General features: G+C 47.3%; 2 protein-coding genes across 3 annotated transcripts in view; one reads left to right on the top strand and one right to left on the bottom strand.

The window, feature by feature from the left end:
- efcab6 (EF-hand calcium binding domain 6) overlaps nucleotides 1-6,317 on the top strand; it is a 54,149-nt gene extending 47,832 nt beyond the window's left edge. Inside the window, exons 25-31 of the mRNA XM_069192886.1 lie at nucleotides 48-239; nucleotides 1,687-1,914; nucleotides 2,246-2,458; nucleotides 3,543-3,723; nucleotides 4,502-4,686; nucleotides 5,343-5,492; nucleotides 6,151-6,317. Of these exons, the coding sequence (XP_069048987.1) occupies nucleotides 48-239; nucleotides 1,687-1,914; nucleotides 2,246-2,458; nucleotides 3,543-3,723; nucleotides 4,502-4,686; nucleotides 5,343-5,492; nucleotides 6,151-6,273 (1,272 nt within the window). The 3' untranslated portion in view covers nucleotides 6,274-6,317. The remainder of the gene's footprint in view (nucleotides 1-47; nucleotides 240-1,686; nucleotides 1,915-2,245; nucleotides 2,459-3,542; nucleotides 3,724-4,501; nucleotides 4,687-5,342; nucleotides 5,493-6,150) is intronic.
- Nucleotides 6,318-6,849: 532 nt separating this feature from the next.
- Nucleotides 6,850-24,046, bottom strand: part of mpped1 (metallophosphoesterase domain containing 1) — a 54,612-nt gene continuing 37,415 nt past the window's right edge. For both annotated transcript variants that reach the window (XM_006633055.3, XM_015351908.2), the window contains exons 5-7: nucleotides 16,029-16,144; nucleotides 13,466-13,579; nucleotides 6,850-11,300 (exon numbers count right to left, since the gene is read on the bottom strand). In XM_006633055.3, the coding sequence (XP_006633118.1) occupies nucleotides 11,182-11,300; nucleotides 13,466-13,579; nucleotides 16,029-16,144 (349 nt within the window). In that variant the 3' untranslated portion in view covers nucleotides 6,850-11,181. The remainder of the gene's footprint in view (nucleotides 11,301-13,465; nucleotides 13,580-16,028; nucleotides 16,145-24,046) is intronic.

Genomic DNA, 24,046 nt, shown 5'->3' on the forward strand with positions numbered 1-24,046 from the left:
TGTCTAATGTGAAAACGCCTCGCAATTTCCTTGCTGTTGTTTGCCAGGCCTTCGCTGCCTTCGACACGAGTGGCAGTGGTACGGTCTCAGCCCTGGAGTTCCGCCGGGTCCTGGACCAGTTCTGTTTCAAGCTCTCCGACCAGCAGTTCAGGCACCTGCTGGGGAAGGTCAAAGTGAACAGAGACCGGACTGTGGATTGGAAGGATTTCCTCAGCTGTTTCAACTTTATAAACCAGGGGGTAAGCACGCCGTCAGTCATTCTTAATCTGGAACCTTTGTTCACATCAGAAAGTAAGAAAAGATAGAAACGAGAAGAAACTCATCGGCCCCTCTAGTCTATTTGATCTGACAATTCCATCCAGAAGTTTCCTGAAAGATGCCAAGGTATAACCTTCCATCACATGATGGAGCAGCTTATTCCTTACTCTGATCTAACAGTCAGATTGGTTACTCCCACTTGTCTTGCAACTGGCAACTTAATAGGGGCCACTGAACAGTGAATTGGTGTCATTTGTGTCCTCCTGGTCAGCTTCGCCCTTGTCTTGTCGTCTGATCTCAGTCCTGCACTCACAATCTGGTGACAGCTGTCTCTGGCCACTGAACCTTGAACCTTCAACTTGCACCTAAAAATACCCACATCTAACCTGTGTCACATCCTTTTCTGTAAAATATTCAGTGATCCCCTGCCCACTGTGAGGGTCACATTCCTGAAAGGTCATGGTTGCTAAACTTAAGACTTTATAGAAAGAACAGGTTTCAGGGAGCTGAAGTTACAGTTCAACCTATTAACATATATCACACATTTGTTCACCTATAATTAATATAAAACTATAGCATCAGTGTAAAGAACACACAATATATTTTGGAAGTAATATTGTATAGAGAGTTTTTAAAATGGGTTTTTGCCATAATTCTTACCTTTATTACTGTAGGTTGGGTCACACGGCATGTAGGACACCTTAGGTAACATTGCTGTTCACTTCGTACCCTCGCTGTGATAGCCGCCTCACTTCTCTTTATTGTATGTACAAAGTATTGTATGTACTGTAGATTAATTAGCACCAAACAGCCAACTAACAGCACTATCACTTTGTCTTTTATGCAACTTATCAAGCACTTTGTTTCTTCTCAGCTCATCATGGATCTAGATCGCTTAGCAACACTGGACTCTTCTCATGCACGTACAGTAGGAGCCATATTAATAGAAACTGTGGACATGTCTACTGGCAAAAGAGGCTGTCTGAGAATGAGCTCAGAGGCAGTTGCTCTTTCTCCCCTTCTCATGAAAAGCTCTCTCTCACGCCAGCACACGTAGCAGCATACAGATGCTCCACTAACCCACAGATACTCAGGTTTTGGGGGTTATGCCAGGTAAAATGACACACAGAATATTCTGTGTATACCAAGGGATTACTGTATTTCGGTTTCTAGCTTTTCCGTCATGTTCTGTGATCAGACAGACAAGAGTTGACAAGTCCTGATGAAGTGGCCATGCAGAGCTCGGTTCTCCTCAAATGCTCCCTAAACAATCCATTGTTGCTACTTGCAGTTTGTTTTTTTACTTATACTTTGTAAGCAGTCGAGTTGCTAGTTTTTGTAGAATTATTTTTGGTACAGTGTACCCCTACAGAGGAAAATAAGAGGACATTTTTGTAATTGATTCACATGTTTCTGTATGTGTGGCAGACCACAGATGAGTGGACAGAGAAGTTGGAGAAGTTCAGCAGGCCCATCCAGACTCAGGCTTTGTCCATGAAGGACATTCTGAGCCGCATTCAAGAAGTGGTGACTGCACGCTTGTACACAATCAGCAGGGAGATCGTGAATTTGGACTATGCTCACATCAATGTCATTTCCAAAGAGGACTTCAGGGACATCTGCCACCAGCATTTCATGCGCCTGACGGATGATCAGGTACACTTGTGTTTTCTGTGCAGTTTGAGGTAACTCTGTGTGAAGGTGACCTGTGAATCAAATATTGTTTAGTTTTTATGACAACAAATTGATTTTTTCTCGTGTAATAATTAAAATGGCTTATGTTAGTTTTTACTCAAAGGTAATTTTAATTTTGGTCGGATTTCCTGAAAAAATGTATGTCATCTAATAAAAACAGAAAAGTCTGTTTTTTGCACCTTTGTAAACAAGCCAATATGCACAGCTACCCTGTGTAACCTTCATTTCAAGGTAAGCAGTCAATCCATCCACCACCAGCTCTGTAACAGAGCCGTTTTCCATTTCCTCCCAGTTCAACGACCTGTGGAGCCAATTGCCTGTCAATGACTATGGCAACTTGGACTACCGGGAGTTCCTGAAACGCTTCAGTGGAGAAGCACCCCCAAGCCCAGCTGGTAGAGACAGCCCCGAGAGGACATCTCCCTTCCCTGCAGAGTGCACAGATGGAACCCCATCACCGGTCAGACGCCCCAAAACGGCATCTTCTGCTATTGGCTATAAAAAGGTAAAGATTCTGCAGAGTTAAAGCATGGAGCTTGTGGAGCTCCTGTACAGTAATTCCATGTTGCTTTTCTGCAAGGCTTGACGAAGTATCGGAAGATACCACACGAGGGAGATTTTTAGTCAGCTAATGTTTAGTCATTAAGAACATAAGAGCAGTTATAGTCAAGAGGCCACTCACCTCATCTAGCCTTGTAAGTAGTTAATTGGTCGTTAGTAGTTAATTGATTCCAGAATCTCATCCAGTCGTTTCATGAAAGAGACCACCGGGTAGCTGGGTAGCTTGTTCCAGACCCAGCTGTTCTGATCTTGTTATCAGTGTTACAGAGCTGTCCACACTTTGGGGAATTCTGTCAGATCAAAAGCATGGTGTATTTGATTTTAAGGTCAAAATTATTCCATTATCACACCATGCAGTTAGAACCTCAGAAGAAATGTTGCTGCATGAAAATAAGAAGTGCTGTTGATTTGAGTCCCTTCCTTATCTATGTTTGTGTTATCTTCTGTATCAAGCCACAGGGAAAGTGGTGAACTGACAGAGCGAAGCAAGCGCTCCTTTAAAGGTCCCTTTCATCATTTCTAAAATGTGTTGAGAAAGCACACAGCCTGTGTTAGCACTCCTGCAGCTGCAGTCCATCATTCACCTGTGCTCATGAAAGGCCAGAGCTTTAGGACTGCTAGGGCCAGGTCACACACACGATGGGGCCAGAGCTTTAGGACTGCTAGGGCCAGGTCACACACACGATGGGGCCAGAGCTTTAGGACTGCTAGGCCCAGGTCACACACACGATGGGGCCAGAGCTTTAGGACTGCTAGGGCCAGGTCACACACACGATGGTTACTGCCCAAACTGAACATCTGGATGTTGAGCCTGTTACAGTTATGTAAGGGACTTGGGCCGTCTTGAATTCCCCTGTGATGGGATGCTGTCTGATGTCGGGGGCTGCCTGAGGGGGGCGCTGTGGGGGCCTGGAGGTGGATGGGCTGCGCTTGGCACATGTGCCTTTTTCTCAGGTCAGGATTAAGGGGACACCTGGCTAATTCGTCTTCTTCCCAGTGACCCCAATACCCTGTCCCTTGCCTTCCAGTCCAGGGAACTGGTAAGACGTCCGGCCACAGCAGGAGGGCGGTCAACACCCTTGCTGAACTGTGAGCCCATGGAGCAGAAGGTGAAGGCAGAGGTCTACAGATCCTGGAGGGCGATCCTCAAGAAGTGCAGAGAAAGGGATGCTGAGGGGCTTGGAGAAGTCAGTGTGCCTGAGTTCTTGGGTATGTTTTCAGGATGGCTGTTAGATGTTCACTTTCTGTGCACAGTATAGATCCACCCCGATAAAACACAGGGTCACTCCAGCGAGCATGAACACATGATGAATAAGTCTGTGCGGTCCTCAGGAAGAACGTTCTTCAGACAGAAAGGAATCAGTAATGTACAATCGCAGCAGTGTTTACGTGTGTTTTAATGGACGATACTGTATATTTCTAAAAAAAAATATCTGGGGAAAATAATCCCAAGAAATTAAAGACTGTACGTAACATACAGTAGTATGCTGCAAAATGGTGAAGTGGGCTGTGACAGGAAAACATGCGGTTAATGACGTCAGTGCATAGGTGGACACGTACTGTAACACACCAGCTTGTCCAGGGGGTGGCCATGCTTACTGATGGCAGCTTGTTTCTATCGATCACAAAGATTTGATTCATTATGGCTGGTGTAATGATAGTTGTTTGTCATGGGGAATTGTTTTGAGCCTGTTATTTGTGCATTAATATAGTAGTGACTGAAAATGACAGCCAATCAGGACGCAGATAATTCCCAAGTATCCCAGAACTCTGCTGATGTACTGAACCTGCAAATATTTAGCCTAAATACATCAGCCAAAGCTGATATCTGACCTGAAAATCCATGAAAACTCCAGAAGAGGCTTGCATAAGGAGGGAACATTGTAGCTTTCAGTCAGGCTCCACTCATTAGCCTTGGAATTCATGTGACTCTGTGAACACTCAAGCTCAAACAGCTGGTATAGTTGTTTTTCTTCATTGGTCACAGCTGTGATGGAAAGCTGTGACATTAAGATGACCCCAGGAGAGTTCGGGCAGCTGGCGCTGAAGTATGACATGAAGAACAACAGCAGGTTCTCCTACACCGAGTTCCTTCGCCACTTTGTTCTCACCCTGAAGCCACAGGAGAAGAGCCCACTTGCGAGAGTCAGAGTCCAGCAGCCCCGAGTCCTGGTAAGTACTGTAGCAATACTGCAGATGATACTGTGGGTGTGAGTTTTACCTGCAGTGACTTCAGCGAGTGATGTGCTGTTCCTTCAGTTGGCACAAACACTCCTGTTTGTCACTGTGGGATTGTGCAACGTGTCACACGACCAATTACTCTGCTGGTGGCCATGTCTTGTAGTCTCCCAAGCAGGTCAGATCAGATGTTGCTGCAGGAGGCCTGAGTCTTATTAAGAGCAACGAAGGTGTGATGGTGTGGCAGTCAGCTGTGCTGCCTCACAGCTCTTGGGTTCCAGTTTGATTCTGTCCTGGACTCCTTCTTTGTGGGTCTCCATACTCTCTCCCTGGGCAGTGTGGGTTTCCTGTGGGAGCTCCACTTTCCTACAGTTCAAAGACATGCTGTCCATCTTTCTCGGCATCTCCAGACTGTACACTTTGTGATTTATGTTTTTATGTTTATTCAGTTCTGATTAATTTATATAGTATTTCAATTTTCTAAAAAAATACAACTGAACAGTTAAGACATTAAATGTGGTTAGTGCTGGGGGCGACGGATTTCTTTCCCCTCTCGTTGGGAGCTCTGCAGTTTGCTTTCCGGACCACGGCCAGGTCCTGTCAGACAGCAGTGCTAGGATAACGGGAGGGATGTGTTCTTGTCGTTGAAGAGGAGTCCTGGGACGCCCAGCAGCCCGTTCGTGGAGGCCATGCTCCGGATCCAGGGCCAGGTGCTGCAGGCCTGGAGGCCCATGAGGCAGGCTCTCACATCCTGCGACAGAAGCAGGACCGGCTTCGTCTCACTGCAGGATTTCAGGAAGGTAGGGACTGGAAAACTCCTCTTCCTCTAACTGGCCTCAGCCGGCTCCCTGAGGCCGAACAGAACCCGACACCTGAATTATCCCAGCTCTCCTGCTCTGATTTAACTAGCACTAATGAGGCGGATCGAATTTCCTACAATACTTTGGTAGGTTTTGGAAAAGGTCCTTTGAATCCTTGATACTTGTGGGTGGAGTTAGTGATGAAGACATTTTTAATTTAATCTCCTCCATATACTAGTAGACTTAAATGGAAGATTCTGGATTTTCTCGTCCTTTAATTTGTTTTATAAGAACACACAACAGGTCCAGAAAATATTATAACAAAGTGATCACTTGTATTCTAGAGTGTTATCAAAACTGGTGTTCACACCTCAAAATCACACTTTATTGCTTACACGGATTAATGTTCCCTAAACAGCTCTGGGGCAGTAATTAAAATACATACAGTATGAATCTACAGAAACAACTACCATTATCTTTATCTCGATTGATCATTGATTCTGTAGACTTACAGAACATACTGTAAGACACGTTTTGCCAATGTGCTGGGTACACAGGCTCACCAGCAGAAAGCTCCTGTTGCTGGTGTGCTGTGGACTGAGCCTGAAACATTCTGAATTTGGAGCCAGTGTGTCTCTTCTCCGGTTTATTCCTGTAGGTGCTGAAGCAGCACAGTGTGAACCTGACGGAGGAAGAGCTGTTCCACCTCACCGCCTTCTTCGACAAGAGCCTGACGGAGAAAATACCCTATAATGACTTCTTACGGGCATTTTTAGGATAAGAGCTCCTCCCTTCCCCGAAATAAAATGATTTTATTTTTCGATATATTTTTATCATAATAATTTTTTTTTTTTATAGAAGTGTATTTTACGTTTTCAGCTGAAAATGCAATGCTGTTCACAGCCAGCAGACAGCACTATTGAACAAGTCTGTCTCTCACCAAGACCCTCTTACAATGCAGAAAGGTTATGCAGTGTTGTTTGTTGTAGCTTGGTAGAAATGAAATATATATTAGGATTAAATTTATAGACTTTTGAGACCAAATGATGAGATTCTAGTTTTTTAAAACTTGACTTCTTATGTTGTGACTTTTGTAATGCGTCTATGAAACTTCTAATGTCACATGACATTGAAAACTACTTTTCCTCCAAAATATGTGTATGTGAATTCTGTCCTTTTCAGGTTCTGTTTGTTTTAAAGACTGTACAAGGCACTTTACTGCCATGTAAACATGTGGTCAGCAAACATCCAGCTATAAAGAGTGGACACACAGACAACCCAGAATGTTGAGCATCACAGAAAACTAAACCCTGGTCAAGGATAAATTGGAATGAAAAAAAAAACATTGGCCGACAGACTATATTTCTTTCATTTATTGGTATGACGATGTACACTTTGTACTTTAACTATCTGATGGTAATGGAAGAAGCGTTAATGATTTATGTAAATTTTGAAAGAAAAACCGTTTTGCTAAATACTTGCAATTAAAATGGAATTCTATTGGGAAAAATCTAATTCTAAGTGACATTCAGTCCCACAACCAGCATTTCTTATACACAGAGAAATAAGATCAAGCAACCAGTACTTGGAAACCTCATTCTGAGAAAAGGCAGGAGATGGATTCTAGAATAAAAGAGTTTGACCACTATACAGTGCAAATGCACGACTGCTCAAAGCAATTGCAAAAAAGCAAAACAGCAGAAACATACATCTCATTTTAAAAAAGAATAAATTTGCCTGTCGTATGTATTCAAACTAGATATTTTTCAATGTGCACAATATGTATGGCAGATCATTATAAAAATTGTCAATGTTGTTATAAGGATTTTTACATTAAAGCAATATTGGCCATAGTATAATGAAAAGAAAACACTCAACACATTAATATTGCCAAAGGAAAAAGTCTTTTTTTTGACTTCAGAACAGCATGCCCCAACAAACCAGAAACACAACAGCAACAAACACATTTGGTTACCAAAGAAAGTGGAATATATAGAGGAGCTGTACAGAACTGCGTAACGAAACTCCACAATCTACACAGTTCAGTATTCAGGCAATTCAGTAAAAGAAAATATACAATCAAAATGCATTTTCAGGTATACACTCACATCATTGTCATTTTAATAGAAATCCTAAGAAAACATTTATACACTTTCTCTGCTAGATTTTTGCATCGCCGGTGCATCTGCTATGACTACAGCAGCTGCTCAAGACTCCCGGCTCTTACTCTGAAACCCTCTCGCCTGCTCTTCCCGGTTCCCACAACTTGCCGGACGGAGCCCACTGGCTGCACTGGACCAGCACAGAGAAGATGCAGGAGGGGAAAAAAGAAAACCAGTTTCCCTTCAGTGGGATTGCACGGTTGTGTGGAACCAGAACTGGCAAGCTAGTGCTGTGCTTGCACTTTAAAAGGGACAGGATCAGCAGTATTTACTGTTTTTTTTTTTACGACGTGCACACCCAACTGGGAAATGAGAAGCAGGAGCTGTAGGCATGTGAGCCTGACGCGCCCACCCATCAGAGCAGTTCGTTCAGGAGGCCCACGGGCTCCAGAGCACCCTGCAGGAGAGTCAGCCCTGATTGGCAAACCAGTGCACCCTGCACTCTCGTCACAGCCAGGCAGACAGCCAGCCGGCACCTGGCAAGTTATGGGACCTACTGCACCACTGCGAGACTGGCAGACCCTGGCCCTGCCCGCGATTGAAAGGCACCAACTGCTGCTCAGGGCATCCCAGTCACTCTCAGCTTAAGCCATGATCCAGCAGCCACCAGGATCATTCCAATACACAGCACTGAGTTTTCAGCTGGGGAGGGGGTGAATTAAGCTCTGCTCGCTGCTGAAGAAAACACTGACCCAAAAACCCCCAAAAAGACATCAGTTATTACATCTAAGTACATGCCAGACATATTACATTTTGTATTCTACCGAAATACATCCAAGAGCAGTGATTCTGCTATGACTATATTTTTTGTGTTAAAAAACCCAATTATTTTATGGCTTAAATATAAGCAACTGTGTTATTCGTCTAACTTGTGCGAAGAATGTCAGTTCAAAACAACATCCATGTCATTTACTCATTACCAGGTACTGCTCTTTTAAAATTCAGCTCTTGGTGAGAATTCATTGACCAATGAGCACTTAGCAATCTACTAAAGCGATTTCTTTTGGCAAGACTTACAAAAATTCTCTGATGAACTGCTACGTTCTACATTTCTGAAATATTTTACAAGCCAATTTACCTTCTGCAGTGGATGCCCTTTTCTAACTTTAAAAACCGGATTAGGATTGAAGCCCAAACTGAGCTGGTCTGGTAGTGCAGAAGGCACGGGAGCTGTTTAACTGAGTCCACAGAGAGAGGCCTTTGAAAACAACATTCAGATCCAGGAACCAGGTGGCTGGCTTGAGGATAGTCCTCCGAAATCTGTTCACTGGTGGTGGCTTGGTCAGCAGAGACAGGGGAAATAACACCAGGAGGGCAGGTGCCCCTGCTTCAGCACACACACACCTCTCGTCGCCTCTACAGCAACATCAGAGACGTGACTGTGCTGCGGAAACGTCATGGTGTGCTCCCATCCTCTTTAATTTGTGCAATTTATTCACTGTGGCTTTCTTAGACTCCAGGACTCTAGCTTGTTTTCATGGCAATACACTTGCTATGCATTCTGGGCCACTGAACTGTCCTGTGTGTATTCATTCTGGCCATTCTCCAGCCGGATAGTTTCTTTTTCTTCTGTCTGCTTTCCACCGTGTGGGATTAATCTCTGCGTGTTTTTTTTTCATTGTAGTTATTTTATTGCATTGATGCCTCTGAACCACCATCTTGCATTAAAAATGCCCCAGTTCTGGAGGAAAAACTGATGTTAAAAGTTACATTAGTTATATAACATTACCTTTCTCTTTTGCAAACGTGCAGCCTGCATGGCCACACAGTAAATGCACGATGGTACAAAGAACTGCGCTGTTGCACAGTCTGGGGAAACGCCAATCTGATACAAACCTTGGCTGTTTTTAAAGGCGGAGAAGCCCATTTCCAGTTGCCTGTAGTGATTCAAAGCCAGATTTCCTCAAGATGGGTGCTTGCTATCTTACACCCTTCACTGCACCAGTCACTTTTCAGTCAATTGCATTACTCTGATATCACAAGGAAATTCAGTTGCTCTGCTCCATAAACAAGTCACGAATCAAGAACCACACAAAATTCCAGCTGCTGCAAACATGTGCTTTTTCCCCTTAATTAGAAACACACACGTCACACACACACACACCTGAGCGACAGCTAATACCTGCACTGTTATATAGTCAGAAAATAGCACTCTAGAGCTCTGTTTCTGTTTGAGTGGTTATTTTAAAGTTGTGAAAAGATGTTCCAGAAACTATCCTTTTCCCAAATGCAATTACATTCTTAACAATAAAGGGTAAAATTGAATCGACAGGGACCTTGCAAGGTTCACCATGCGCACCCTGCTGGTGTGACAGAGGATCTGCTGTGCAGGGCGCCCAGCTCTGGAAAGCTGGCAATGTTACACTGTGATGGATGATGAAAGGCTGAATACTTGAGCTTATTAGGCACAGAGAAATTACTCCAAGAGCAAAAACAGGAGCCTGGAACTTATTTTCAAAAGAATTGGAAGCTAAGAGAAACTTTTAATGAGCCTTCAGGGAGACGCGTCAATGCGTTTGACATTGTGTTGAATGGAGCCCTGTGGCAGCTCCTGCCCAGTCCCTGACTGCTCTGATCTGTACGTTCTCGGCCTTTAATGGCATGAGGCTCAACGAAACCTGAACACAGGTCTAATTCTAAGAAGTGCAATATGTAGCTTTGCACTTAGGCAATTTAAAAGGAGCATTTATTTCCAGCCATCTATGGCACTGGGGAGTCGTGCACAGTGCTGTGGATTCATTCAGACTGGCCCAGCTGGGTCTGTCACCTGTGCAGAGCTCTGGGAATGTTGCAGCGAAACGTGCGTTTTCACTTCCTGCGGGGCTGGGAGCTGGAATGATCGACACCACTCACGTCTCTTTTCACATCAGTGCACAAGACTTCCCGTGAATTAGACGGAAGCCGCTGTCATTCATGGCGGCTGTCTCTTGGTCTCAGTCTCCTGTCGGATCGCCTAGGAATGCGCGCTCCCTTTTAAAGACACGAGCTCATCTGCATGGTGCCGCTGCCCTCCGGCGCATTCCGGGCGGCTGCGCGGAGAACAGTCAGATCCGGGCCCGGCCGCGCGTGGCGCGCACACAGAGCTGCGCCGTGCTTGTGGTGTCACCGCGCTCTGAGGGGATGCAGGTGTTCATGCATGTCAACAACGTAAAAAAACAGAATAAATATGAAAAAGCACATTAACACGTAACCTGTGTTACAAAGCTGCCATGTGAAATGCTCATACCACTGTGACTGAAAAGAAAAGGCTTCCAGCAGTCCCGATCACTTGCAGTCGCTATTAAAGATTGTCAGCCGATTTAAGTGCTACAAAAAAGAATACAAATACCGAAACATCCGTTTTCACTGGACCGCACCCCTCAGGCTCCGCGCCCAACTGCCCACAGGAGACACGACAGCACACAACACTGCACATCTACTGCTACATGAAGCTGAGGCGCAGCGGACCCCCAGTTCGTATTTACACCCCCCCGCCCCTGCAAACCCAGCTGCCTCGTCCGGCTCTGGCCACAGGAAGGACGTCCCGGTCACGTGCTCCTGGGGGTCGGCAGGTCGATGACGATGGGCGGGTTCATGGGCTGGAAGTTGACCGTGCAGGCCGAGCCGTTGACGAACGTGGTGGCGCCGTCGGTCATCACGCCGTAACCTGCCGAGCACAAAGACCAGCGTCCTCACCCCCGCGCTGCGAGAGCCCACGCAGATTCGCCGCTAACACGACGAACCGTGCGCCAGCGTGTGTGCCAGCACTTCGTTTTGTGCTGCGTGTATATTAAAGTATTTATAGCGATTCTGTTGACCAATACTTAGACATTAAACTACTTCAAAATTACTCGCCTAATTAAATCTGTAACAATAAGCTGTTCATTCTGCAGGAGTTGTGAACAATTTATCACTTTAAAATGCTAATGATTTGCAACATAATTGAGCACCAATACTAATGCATGAATCTGTCTGCTCCCTTCCTTTAAAGGGCCAATCCTTTAAATCCAAATCATCAGGAAATGCCCCAGTCACAGTGAAGACCTGCTCCACTGTTTCTCCCAGCAGCTGGTGAGAGGGACAGTCTGTCCCTGCACACGGGGGACCACAGCGAAACGAGGTGTGCAGCGCATCGTCTGGCCTCCTGATCAATACTCACTTACAAGGGAAAAACAGGAAGAAGGGGAAAGCGCTGGCAGGACAGGGAAACTGCAATAACTTCAATGTTGCGAAAACCCCAGTACTACTATCATGAGGTATCCAGCAGCATGTCGATATCGGCGCAGCCTCAGTGTGAAGTGGGAGCGGTGCGGCCGTGAAACTGCAGCCTGACGGACTGTACTGGCGCACAAGGAAGCCGCAGGGGCTCAAGGTCTGGGGAGTGCAGAGCCCTCACGCAGGGAACCCACTCGCTTCCCTTTCCCACGCGGGCCAGGCACCAGCAGGGAGAGAGAGGGGGGTGGGAGCAGGACACTGGGTCCACTGAATCATCACGGCCTGCCTGGTGTGTCGCCACGTGCCCCCGTGCCGCTGAGACACCCTAGCGGGCCTGTTCGGAGGAGGAGGAGGCCTCTTGCCTGCGCGCGGCCAGGCTTGGAGCGCTCCCTGCCGAGGCAGAACTGCGTGGGCGGGATCTGCAGTGACGGAGCCATGCAGATTACTGGCTTGGACCAGCCACCTGCTCCGCATGCCTTGCTGTCTTTGTTTCGCAGGGATCCCAACTGCCACTACCAGACGGACTGTCACGACGTCCTCTGTGTGGCAGATGTGGGACATCTGCCGCTGGTGTGGCTTCCTGCGCTTCCCATCTGAGGGATTCGTTCCACTAATCATGTTACCTGTGATTGGGAAAGTGTGCCTCTCTGCCGGGGTGCTTATTAGCACGAGCAGTAGCTGTTGCAGGATGTTCCTGTCTAGAGCGCAGTACAAAAACACAAGATCAGCACGATCACCAGGTCCGTCCTGTACAAGGCAGCACATATTTCCTTCCGCTGCGTTTACTGAGGAAGTGAGGCCATCCGGGCCCTTTCACCTCCGCCTTCATCCGGAGCCGAAACTGTGTATTCCCCCTGTAACACGGGAGTACGTCCGCATTGGGGCTCCCACCCTCCAAACACAGATCACCAGCTCGGCTCTTGGTGGTGGACTTACCACTGAATAGCAGCAAAAAGCCCCTAGCAGACGGAACGCCACCATCGCGGACTAAATGTGCAGTTTGCAGCTTCCAGGCTGGTTAAGTTCTCACTTAATCAGGGTGTCGCTCATCTTTCCCTTGTGTGTCACTGTATCCCCTGCAGCTTTCTGCAGGGCTCTGCTAATGTTGTGTAATTAATTCCGAAGCTCTCTCTAAACTGGTTTGTGTGTGTAGACTCGGAGTACAGAGAGTGAAAAGTCAATATCTGCTACATCTGAAGTTTTTCTGGGAGAAATCTCCCTTGTTTTTTTTTTCCCTTGTAGTTTGCTCAAATTATAATTCCGATGAAAGAGAGGATGAATATAAAGAGATAGTGTATTTAATACTTTTGTATTAACTGGCTTGGCTGAGAAAATGCCAGTACTGGCCAAAGAACCCTCCCTCACTTACAAGGAATGAACCAAGGAGACAGCTGCAAAGGTGAAGATGGGGGGGAGGGGAATTACAGAAAATGTGTGCTGATTTTGAGCAGCTGGCAAGCTGAATTTATGTAGGAGAGCCTAACTTAGTTAAGAGAGTGTGAGATTACAGTAGGATCTCCTCCTGAACATCTGTTAAATAACACCATATATAGTAATTAATTAGTTCAATTTGACTTGATCTGCTGTTCACAATACACATGTAAGAAAGTTCTTTACCTTCATGAATATGCCCAAACACATGAAGTTTCGGTTGTACTCTTCTCTGAACCGTATTTAGCAGTTCCATGCATCCAACGCGCTGCATTTTCTTCGGAACCCAGTCCAAGAAACCTGGATTGAATTGACAGTTATAGACCAACAATATTATTTCAGAGCTGGGGATTTAAAATCTGGTCACAGTTCAGCAGGCTTAAAGCTTTCTATCAGCACCTGCTTTGGAGCTAAAGAGACTTACAGAAGACTTAGCAGAGTTTGAGGATGGAGCTCAGCTCTTGAGAATGTAGCTGCAGGTCCCCACTGATGACTAGCTACTGAACAAGCCAGGCAATACTGAGGAGCCCAGTACAACATTTTCATTTGCAAGAAGTTAATTTTCCTGTCAATGAACATACATAAAAACTGCTGGTATTGCTAGATACCTATTGTATCAGTAATATTAGAAATAATAACATTTTAATAGAGGCCTTTAGAGTATTTTTATGCAGCGTACAATTTCATTAGCGTTATCTACTGAATCTGTTTATTATACGGTTCAGTTAAATTTCCTATCAAGGAGGACTGAGGTTGGGGTTGCGGTCAGGATAAGTTTTAAAGCTCAGGATAGAACCAGTGGTCAGTTAAAAACAAACTGTATAGAAGGGTCTCACGATGATGACCTGGGGACCCCTCTATACAGCAGGACGTTTAACTGGAGTAATGTTGCTGTGAGTGAAGCTTTCTGCTCAAGGGTTAAACAGCAGCACCACACCTGGGATTCAAACCCACAACTCTCCCTTCTACAGCCCTGACCTCTCCTCCACACTGCCAGCCGACAATCAAGACTGGACTAATGGTGCGACTAAGGAACTGTTACCAGTTCTGCCAGCTTTGTTTCTCCATTATTCCTGCCTTAAGATTAAGATGCCCACAGTTTGTATTAAGGTTGTGCTCCTGGGGATGACAGGATAGCTCTGCTGTGTGGATTCTCACCTGTGTGTCTTTGAAAAAGGAAATACCCTGCATTTTGCCAGGGATAGATATGTGTGTTTATACAGCATAAAACAGCTAAGAACACTACAAGCTGTTTTTGTTTATGGGATCAGCAACAGTTGTCTTTAAAAAAAGGCAGACATAATGTTTTAAAGCCATAGACTAGGCTGGCTGTGTGAACTGGAGTAAACCAGTTCACATTATATTTCATTTTTCATAAGTAGTACTGGGCTTGAAAGAATGGAGAACACCATCAGGCTACCCAGTTTGAAGGAGTCCTTTGAATTAAAAAAGTAACTCAGATACACAGTATCTGCTAATTGGATGCTGATCAGATTCCTTAGGGGAATCTCCTACTCTGACATCCTGAAGGAATGGTTCCATTCACATCTCAGAACAGAGAAGACTGCGAGGGGACATGATACACCTATTCCAAAGCCTGGAGGGCGTCAACACAGGAACCACAACCACAGGGCACGCATGGAGACTGCAGGGCGGTGCATTCATCACTGAGAACAGGAGGCACTTCTTGAGACAACTGGGCTGGGCGAGTGAGGAACCACCTGGAACAATCCATCAGCTGATAACTACTAACCAGAACCAGGCCAGACGGCTGAGCTGACGTCTCCTTTGTAACGGTTCTTTTGCTCAGATACACTGAGGTGGAAGCAGGGAATCGACAGGAATCACCTCAGCTTTTCAAACAGCATTTATCCTACAGCTCTGCTCTACACATCGCCCAGCATCACATCAGGAAGCAGTGCGACAGCAGCTAATAACATGAGGCTTTGGCTATTGCTGCAGTGGTATTGCACAATTTATAAGAGGGTTAAAATGTTGGGATTTCAGGAGTTGAATCCCCACTCTTCAAGCTTCTGCCCCTCTTCCTCTGCAGCGCCCTGAGTGTAATAACAGCCCAGAACTGCTGGGCTGCAGACGCCGGAGCTGCTTTTCATGCACTGCTAGTCTTCTGAAGCTTCTCCATATGCCCAAGTCTTAGGAAGAGCTCACTGCAAACACTTGGCTACACAGAACAGAAAATTACTTATCGTGCTTAAGTTAGCTACAAAAACAGAAACAAAAAAACACAACTGGAAAGCGATGAGATATTTCGACAGCCAGGCGATGAGGGTCAGACTGCAGGAACGGGGTGTAAAACCCCAGGAAACACCCCGAGCCCCCAGCCCACGCAGCGGGGCAGAGCAGATCACTGCAGCCCCTGAGCCGGTGAACCCCCAGCTCCGTGACCGGGGTCACTGGCTGTTTCCTGAGAAGCAGGAAAGGCTAAGATAGATCAGATCACTTTATTGGCCAGATACAATTTCTTGCATTAGGAATTTGTCTTTCTGCAGACCCCAGCTTGCTCTTCATGAGACACACAGATAGGGAGAGGAGCTGGGGGTCAGAGCGCAGGGTCAGCCATTTATACAGCACCCCTGGAGCACCTGGGGTTCAGGTTCAACGGAGTAGGATTCCTCTGCCGGCCGCGGGATACGAACCCGTCTTTGACACTCCAGTTTATATACATACTGTATGAGAGAAATCCCTCAAACCGCCAGAGCCCCCCGAGAGCGCCCCGCGGCTCGCTTACCCAGCGGGGGGCAGTGCGTGATGAGAACGTCCGTGGAGTCGGGGATCAGGTTCCACTTGTCCAGCAGGGCCTGTCCTCGCGGCAGGTTGAACCCCCATCCGTAGTACCAGGGCTGCCTGTCGGGGACGAGAGCACACGCGTGAACACGGAGACGAAGGCAAGGCGTTCCCGCCCCCGGGGAGCCTGGGACCTGCTGGCCCTTTTCAGAGGAACAAGACTTTGAAGACCCTGCTGCTCCAGCAGCTCTGCGGAGAGGCCGTCGGGCCGGGGAGGTTGAGCAGGAGCGGCTGGACAGGACGAGGGAGACGGCAGGGCCAACAGCAGCTCTGCTCGAACAGCAGGGGGCGATAGCTGCTCGACCTGACAGACGGCCCAGCGGACCTTGGAAATCCTACAGCAGTTCGTCTCTGAAGAGAGAAGCGAAAGACTCGGCGACCTGGGCTGCACACTACTGCACACGGCCTTGGTCTCTGGCCGCTAGGAGAGCCTTCTGGCAGCCACAGGCTTGTAAAAGCACACATTCTTACAACTGAAAAGCCAAACTGGCTTCTGTGACACTGTACAGTACATAGGAGGACTTCACTGCTCTGGGAAAAATTCCCTTCTTTTTCCCAGGCGGGGAAGTGTGGGAGGCACAGATCTGAGACGCAGAGACACTGTGACCCCGCACTCCCCTCCCACAGCAGCCGGGAGGAACTGTGCAGTGATGGTCATCGGGGATTCGGGGGGACCTGCCCTAAATACCTGCATCACCTCCGTTCTGCTTGAGCTACTCCTCCTGAGCCATAAGGAAACCTGGTTTCCGTGCGAGACGAATCCAGCAGGGCTGTCATGTTTGAGCGCACGCTAGGTAGTGGAGTTTGCTTGATTAGGATTAAGCATTCTGAGTCTATTAAAATCAATTTGTGGAAAAACACGAACACTGAAAGCCTCGCAAATCCTTTGGAATATTTATTTGACAAAAACCGGCGTGCAGTCAACTGATCTTTTTTGATGAATCGGAGTCCAAGTGCAGATTAGATTCTGAGAAGAGTGAGTCACTCTGGCAACAGCTCGACAACTAAGCAAGTGGCGGCGATGGAGAAACAGGAGACAGCTGGCTATGAAAATCCTTAAGCAAGCCTCCGATGAGATGACTTTGTCTGGTTTTGTACAAACGTGACTGGCGGTGCCAGTCCCCAGAGCTTTCCCCTGCTATAGTGTATAGTGAATGGGGGGTAATTGTGCTCTGTAACACAACGTAAGTTTTGAGTTTGCAGATGATCTTTTACTAAGATAAGAATCAACACCCTAGGCCTGCAGCAGCCCAGCTCTGTTCTCTGTAAAAGGCTATCAGCACTGCTGGAGGAGCAGGTCGCTATCCTGTCCTGGGCTACTGCTCTCTCCACACGCTGGCTCCTGCAGTCCGGACCCGCGGGCTGGGCTCTGACCCAGGCCCAGAGGGGACGAGCCCGGCTCGTGCCGCTAGCCGGCGGTGCCCGGGATGGCCCCGGTGGGCCGCTGCCACGCTCCGGCCACAGGCAGCGCGTTAGTCCGGCTCGGCAAGCAGGCGTGCCAGGGGGGCGCAGTCTCTGCCCCACGCCCTGCCATCGCTGCAGAGAGAGGGCGGGATGGAGTCCAGCCTCACGAGTCACCCCGACCCCCAGCTGGGTCACCCCGACCCCCAGCTGGGTCACGTGCCCAGGCTCAGCTGCGGCGAGTGGCGCCCCCCGCCGATACCCATTTCCTCGCGCCCGCCCCAGCGGCGATGCCAGCCTTCAGGGGAACAGGCGCCTGCTGGAATTCCTTGTTGCCCATCAGCTTGCTTACAGGCGCGACAAGCTTGACGGACAGTGTAGAAATGAACACGCCACTAACAATTCCACAGCAGATCCATCTCCCGGGGCCGCGCTAGGCACTCGCTGCTGCCGGTTGCGAGATCTCGTGCAACTGGCTGTTTCATCTGCAGCGTGCAGTCGCTCGTCACTGGGATTGTTAACTGGGACGCCTCCTGCTGCGCGGACTCAAGCGGTTTTATTCTCCCCCCACTCTCGCAGGGAGGGCTGCCTGCTGGACTGGGCCCCCGGCCGTGGGCCTCGGCGCTCCTCTCCGCTGTCCACAGCAAGACTTCAGCCACAAGATGTCGGGGGCCTCTTCCAGCTCTTGCTGCAGATGATGTTTTAGTCATGTAATAAAAAAGCACTCAGCCATCTCTGCTCGAAGGAATCGTAATGTGACCATCAAGGCACTGCGCACACCGAGCAGACGCACACACTCCCCTGTCCTCTGCACCTCAGGCCCAGAGCAGCTGCTTGCCGTATTCACAACGACAGAGACAACCTTTTGTCTTTATTCCTTCACAGTCCCTATGAGAATCAGCGCAAGTAGCTAAATGACTCACTTTTTCTCATTAATTGAAGTGCTTTATTGGTGTAGGCAATCTAAGAGGAGAAAAGAGGGTGTTCAGGTTTAAAAGTGAGCTGGCCGGCTGGGACGTCCCAGAGGAAAAAGACACTACTGTACACCCGCAGGTGTGTCTCTGCCCCTGTGACGGCAGGGAGTCGGGCAGAAGGCTCCTCGCTGTTGCACAATGTGCAAAGATGCTGAGGCTATTATTTTAACAGCCACAGCACACCAAATGAAACATTTCTCAAAAGCAAAATCGGGTTTGAAACTGTAAAGGTAAAACAGAAGTCTTATGATCTTAATGAACACAGCCCTGAGTCAAAGATGCCTGCTGTATTTCACGATCTGATGCAAAAGTTTCTAATGGGGACAAGTTCTGAGCTGCTGGTGCATTATTTGGTAAGAACAGTCCACTGGGAGGCCTGATCTGACCTATTTTGAAGCCTCATTTATTGCCACTTAATATTCAAATATTTTGCGTATCAGAGGGAAGTCGAAACATTACTCAGGAAATGACTGAAAGTTTGTGAGGATATTTTGGTCATGATTAAGAGTTCCTAAAACATTTAAGCAACCCTTAATATATTAATAGCTGTTTTGAAATATTTATGGATGCTTCAGAAAGTTTAAACCTCTCAGGCTGTTTTATGCTGCATCCCGCAGATTCAGTTTGAATTTTTCAGGAAGGCCGTCACACGAGGGACAAAGAGGAGCTCCGTGCCCTCGCCGCCCGCCGTTCAGGCAGGGGGTCCCGAAGGGCTGGACTGTAGCCCTGCCGTCTCCAGGCCAGCAGGGCGAGGGCAGGGCCTCCGCGGGCTGGCCATTGGTCAGTGTGGCCGTTGTGGCCTCCGGTAGCCCACAGGCACCGCGAGACAAGTTGCTTTTAAACTGAAACCTTGGATATACCGCACAAACTAAGTAAACCTTCTCCTGTTTGAAATCTCGAGGTGTCAGTCCCCTCGACACAATGCACTGCAGGAAACGCACTGTGACAGAGGTATGCTTGGGGTCATATCAGGTCAGCGATGGCTGGACCACAGGGCTCAGTCTGCCTTCTGACTGGCCCCACTGAGAAGCCACTGGTTAACCCACTGGTTTGGGCAGGAAAGCTTCTGCCATCCTATCTGTGTGAACAGCAGATCATAACCTTTACACATGACTTGACAGGGGAGTCCGAAATTATTCCGAAACGACACCAAAACTGCGAAAAACGACCCGTCGCTCTCAGGCACACGATGTTAAAGAATATACTAACACACTAACACATCTTTCTATCGCAGGCCAACCCACAGGTTCACAGAAGACTGCAAGGTCTTACCCTCCCCATGAGCCCCCCTGCTCTGTTCCTCAGCCATTCAGAGCCTCCGCTCGTTCAAGCAGCACACAACACGTACCCCACTGGGACAGCCCCTTCAGCGGCGATGAGACGCAGGGGCCTCCGCTCACAGCCTGGGCCCCTGCGTCACAGGAGCTGCAGGCAGAGCCCGTCCAGCGTTCCCACACGCGAGGCTCCTCGGCCAGAGCTTTCTGTTCACCCCCAGAGTGACACCGCAGGAGATCACGTCACAGGAAGTCAGACTCTGGAACTTCATTACATCTAATGAAAACCTCACAAGCTGAACGAATATCAATAAAACGGAACTGATGTGATTAAGAGTAAAACATGGCTGGACAGGACATGAACCTGGTGTCATTTCTTCAGTTAGTACAGAACTGCAGTGTCTCAATGTGGTCAGCGTAAATCTTCAGCAAAGGCTTTTCTCAACAATTCAATCTGACCGCTAACATCAAATCTTTTTTTTTCTATCGACATTATCAAAAATCAGGAGAGCACTTTTCGTTTTAAGACCAGCATTTTTAAGCCATGTTTTGTATCGGTGGCTTGCTGGTTTCTACGGAGACCAAGCCGACAAAAAGGATCATGGTCCCATGGTCCCACATCAGCTACGGGAGGGTTTCTGACTTTTCAGAACATCCTTACCAGTATGAATTGAAATGCATGTTAAGGAAGCTCCCATCTGGCTGTGCTCACCCAACCCCACAGTTTACAGCACGTGTAAGGAGCTCTACTCGGCTGTTTAATTTCTGCACACTTCTGCTCAGCTAGTCTCCCCTGCTTCAGGTTCTACCTGCCCCCGATTCTCAGGGACTATCACTTGCTTATCCGTAAGCCATCCCCAGCGCAGTTCTGGCCTTGTGCTTTGGATCGTTGTCCTGCCGAAAGGTGAGTTTCAGGTCTGAAGGGAGTTTCGCAGTACTTTGCTCCATCTGGACCGTCTTGACAATGTTCAGTCACTGCTGGCTCATGGTGGAATCCCTAACCAGTGTCTTCCCTCATGGTCAGTTTGGAAGGACAGCCTGATCTTCAGGTGTCTTCCACCTCTTAATGATCAATTTCTGAAAGAGAAATCAGGGGTCTTGGCAATGTTTTTATGCCTTTCTCCTGACCTGTGCCTTTTATCACGCTGTTATTTTGTAAACTCTTAGGATTTCATGGTTGAATATTTGCTTTAAATTCACTACCTGACGGAGAGACCTCACAGAGACGGGTGTATTTATTCTGAAATCTTATGAACCATTATTACTGCACACAGAAAGAGGCCTCCTAACTAACTGAGTGGCTCATTAAGCTCATTTTATGCACGTGATTTAATTTAGCAAAGGGTTTGAACACTCATGCATGACTTTTCCATTTTTCTTTCATGTTATCTGTTTACTTCTATTTGTTCTTTGCTTTGTGGAGTCGGATTGTATATAACAAATATTAATCATTACATCAAAATGTCGTTGCTGCGGGCTTTAATGTGAAGTAACAAAATGTGAAAACTGCAGGATCTATATGTATTGTAGAGGCACTATTTTCATTAGGAACAAGTAAAGGTTGATTCTATGCTGGAAAGAGAAGAACAAAAACCGAACGTTTCGGCTGTGGAGCCTTCTTCTGGTGTCACGTTTCTTTCTTCGCTCTTCAGCAGGGAATAAACCTATTACTTGTTCCTGTGCAGCCTACGCATGCTGACGCAGCTGCCCACCTGAACTATATTTATTATAATTTTATAATAGATATGTTAAAACAATTCATATGCTTCGAATCTACAATTATGTTTTTACTAAATGTTTCTTTCTTTTTAGATTTTGACACAAAGATTAAAAATCTGGAGAACTAATATTGTCATATTGTGAAGGAAAGTGCTTTTTAATACTCTCTTCTACAAAACAAGGCAAAATATTTCTCTTACTACACAGTGGAAATAAAGTACTGTAGGACAAAGGAAATTAAATCAATATGCTCAAACAAATGGCTTATATAATATACATTCAGATACATCCCCTCAGGCTGACACGGTTTCCTGTATTGTTAATTGTAATGCGCAGTTTAGGCTTTTTTAAACCAAAGGCTTCTTTTGTGACCATATGAATTTCTCAAAAGAGGGGAACAATTAATAACTGTTATGGAATTGAGTGCAATTTTACTAGCATTTAGCAAAAAAAAAAAACAGACCTCTTTGCAACATCTTACAAAGTGACACAATACTGAGCCGCAATAGAACCAGAGTAACTGATTTTAACTGTCTGGCCAGTGCATGACCCGGTGAATTTGCACCATTGAAGCTGCTGTACGTTAGTTAATAAGGGTCTAGCGAAGACTGAAAAGGCTTGTATCTTAATTCTTTTCCGACTTAAATCTAACATCCCCCCACCCCAACACACACACACACACACACACACACACACACACAGCCAGCCTGCTTCTGTGCCCAAACAATTCCCGCCCCCACAAGCCGTCACTATGACGATTTCATTTCAACCTGAAGCCACTGAAGTCTTTATCTCATGAACAATGGAGTCTGCAGATCAAAAGATGACACGGCGGCTGCGGCGCGCAAAATAAGCAGCAAAAAAATCTCTGACTCTAAACAGCAGGAGCAGCTTCCACATCTGCGGTGCTGCTCGTGAGATCTCGATTAGGAATGTGGCAGCGAGGATCTGCAGGCACGACGTCTGTGTCCAGAGCAGATGGGCCTTGCAGCCTGAGCGAAGCGATCACCGCCGTCTCAGGCATGGAGGGCGATGAAATTCTTCCAGTGCGTTTCAGCATTATCAGTTACCCTTGATTTAATTAACGAGCAGATAATTCCCCGGCCCTAATTACAGCTTTAAAGGCAGGTGGAGTGGCCAGGAATAAAATCCGATGCCCTGTTCGTGGGTAATTAGAGGAAGTGATTATCACTTCAAGCCAAAGACTCCGAGCACAGAAATGGAAAGTAATCCTGTTGGGAGAGCCGTCACTCCCTCACACCAGCCTTGCTGGTAACACCTAATATCCCTTTAATATTCCGCCCATAGCTAACCTTATTAAAAAATAATTTCAATTAAAACTGTATAAGGTCAGACTCCTCTCTTGTGGATTCCTAGTACAGATGGAGGGCGTTCACAGGCTTTAAATATCTTCTTCTTTATGGAAAGAAAATACCAAAATTCTTGGCTATTATGAACATGATGTGACCGTAGTAAGCCATGGGCTCAATCTAAGCATTCCTCTGGTCATCATGCCATTCCCCATTCGATCCTTAACTAACCAACCAATCAATCCAGGGAGCTCAATGCAAATACACAGCCTAATTCTGAACATCCGTCTTATCCACACAAACCTGAAGGAGAGTCTCGTCTGAGGAAAGAAGAAACATTTACACAGGTAAGTTTAAAACAAGGGCAGGTGCTGCCGGGCTTGGCCGAGTGTCCCAGTGAAGTCGGGGAACTGGACTTCCGCTACTGGAGCCATCCATCACACACACCTCATTCATCCTGCTCTGCCAGCTCCGCGGGAACGTTACCGCTTTTCCAAAACTAAAAACGGCAGAGTTGTAAAAAACCAGGAAACTGAAAGAGGAGGGGGGCGGAGTGCGGCAGTTTAGATTTATACTGGGAAGCAATCCTCACTCTCCCGGGGGAACACCTCGACTCGGGGCAACATCAGCCAGGACTTGGCAGGAGCAGCCTTGTCCCCAGGAAGTTAATCCTGTATCCACCACAGGAGGATTATGGAAACCTGTTGGTCTCGAAGGACTTCACCAAGATTCCTACACCCAGTGGCCAGTGTAGCGGTTCTTGGGGTTCCCACCCTTGCCGCTCCTGCCCCTACCAGTTCGTCCCTCACTGCCTGGGCTCGAACCCGGGTCTCCGGCATCACGCAACAGGGAGCTTGCCGGCTGAGCTAAAGGAGAACTCTCCCAGCCTGGGCGGCTGAGATCCCAGTTCTACGCAGGTGCGTATTCGTTACCAGCCTCCCCGGACACCCAGGTTTACAAAGGTTGACTGCTGATTGACCAGCAGTCCACCTGCTTGCAGTGTGAAAGTCCACACGCGCCCTTGCCTGTTGAATGGCAGCCCGAGTCCGAGTGCTGGACGATGAATCCGAGAGCAGGTAAGCAGCAAGCCACTGAGGTGAGCGCAGAGAGAGGAGCAAACCAAAGCCGAAATTGAACAACAAGCCAGGGTCACAGCCAGGGACTTTTCAAATTAAAGCACCAAAGGGAAAAATCTGCAACCAAGATCGTGAAGAGCAAGTCAAGTCCAAAACCTCGGAAAACTCAAGCAAGCAATCCAGAGGGAAATCTGAGAAAAAAGTCAAA

Source organism: Lepisosteus oculatus, chromosome 7 (assembly GCF_040954835.1).
Source record: "Lepisosteus oculatus isolate fLepOcu1 chromosome 7, fLepOcu1.hap2, whole genome shotgun sequence".
Classification (NCBI taxonomy): domain Eukaryota; kingdom Metazoa; phylum Chordata; class Actinopteri; order Semionotiformes; family Lepisosteidae; genus Lepisosteus; species Lepisosteus oculatus.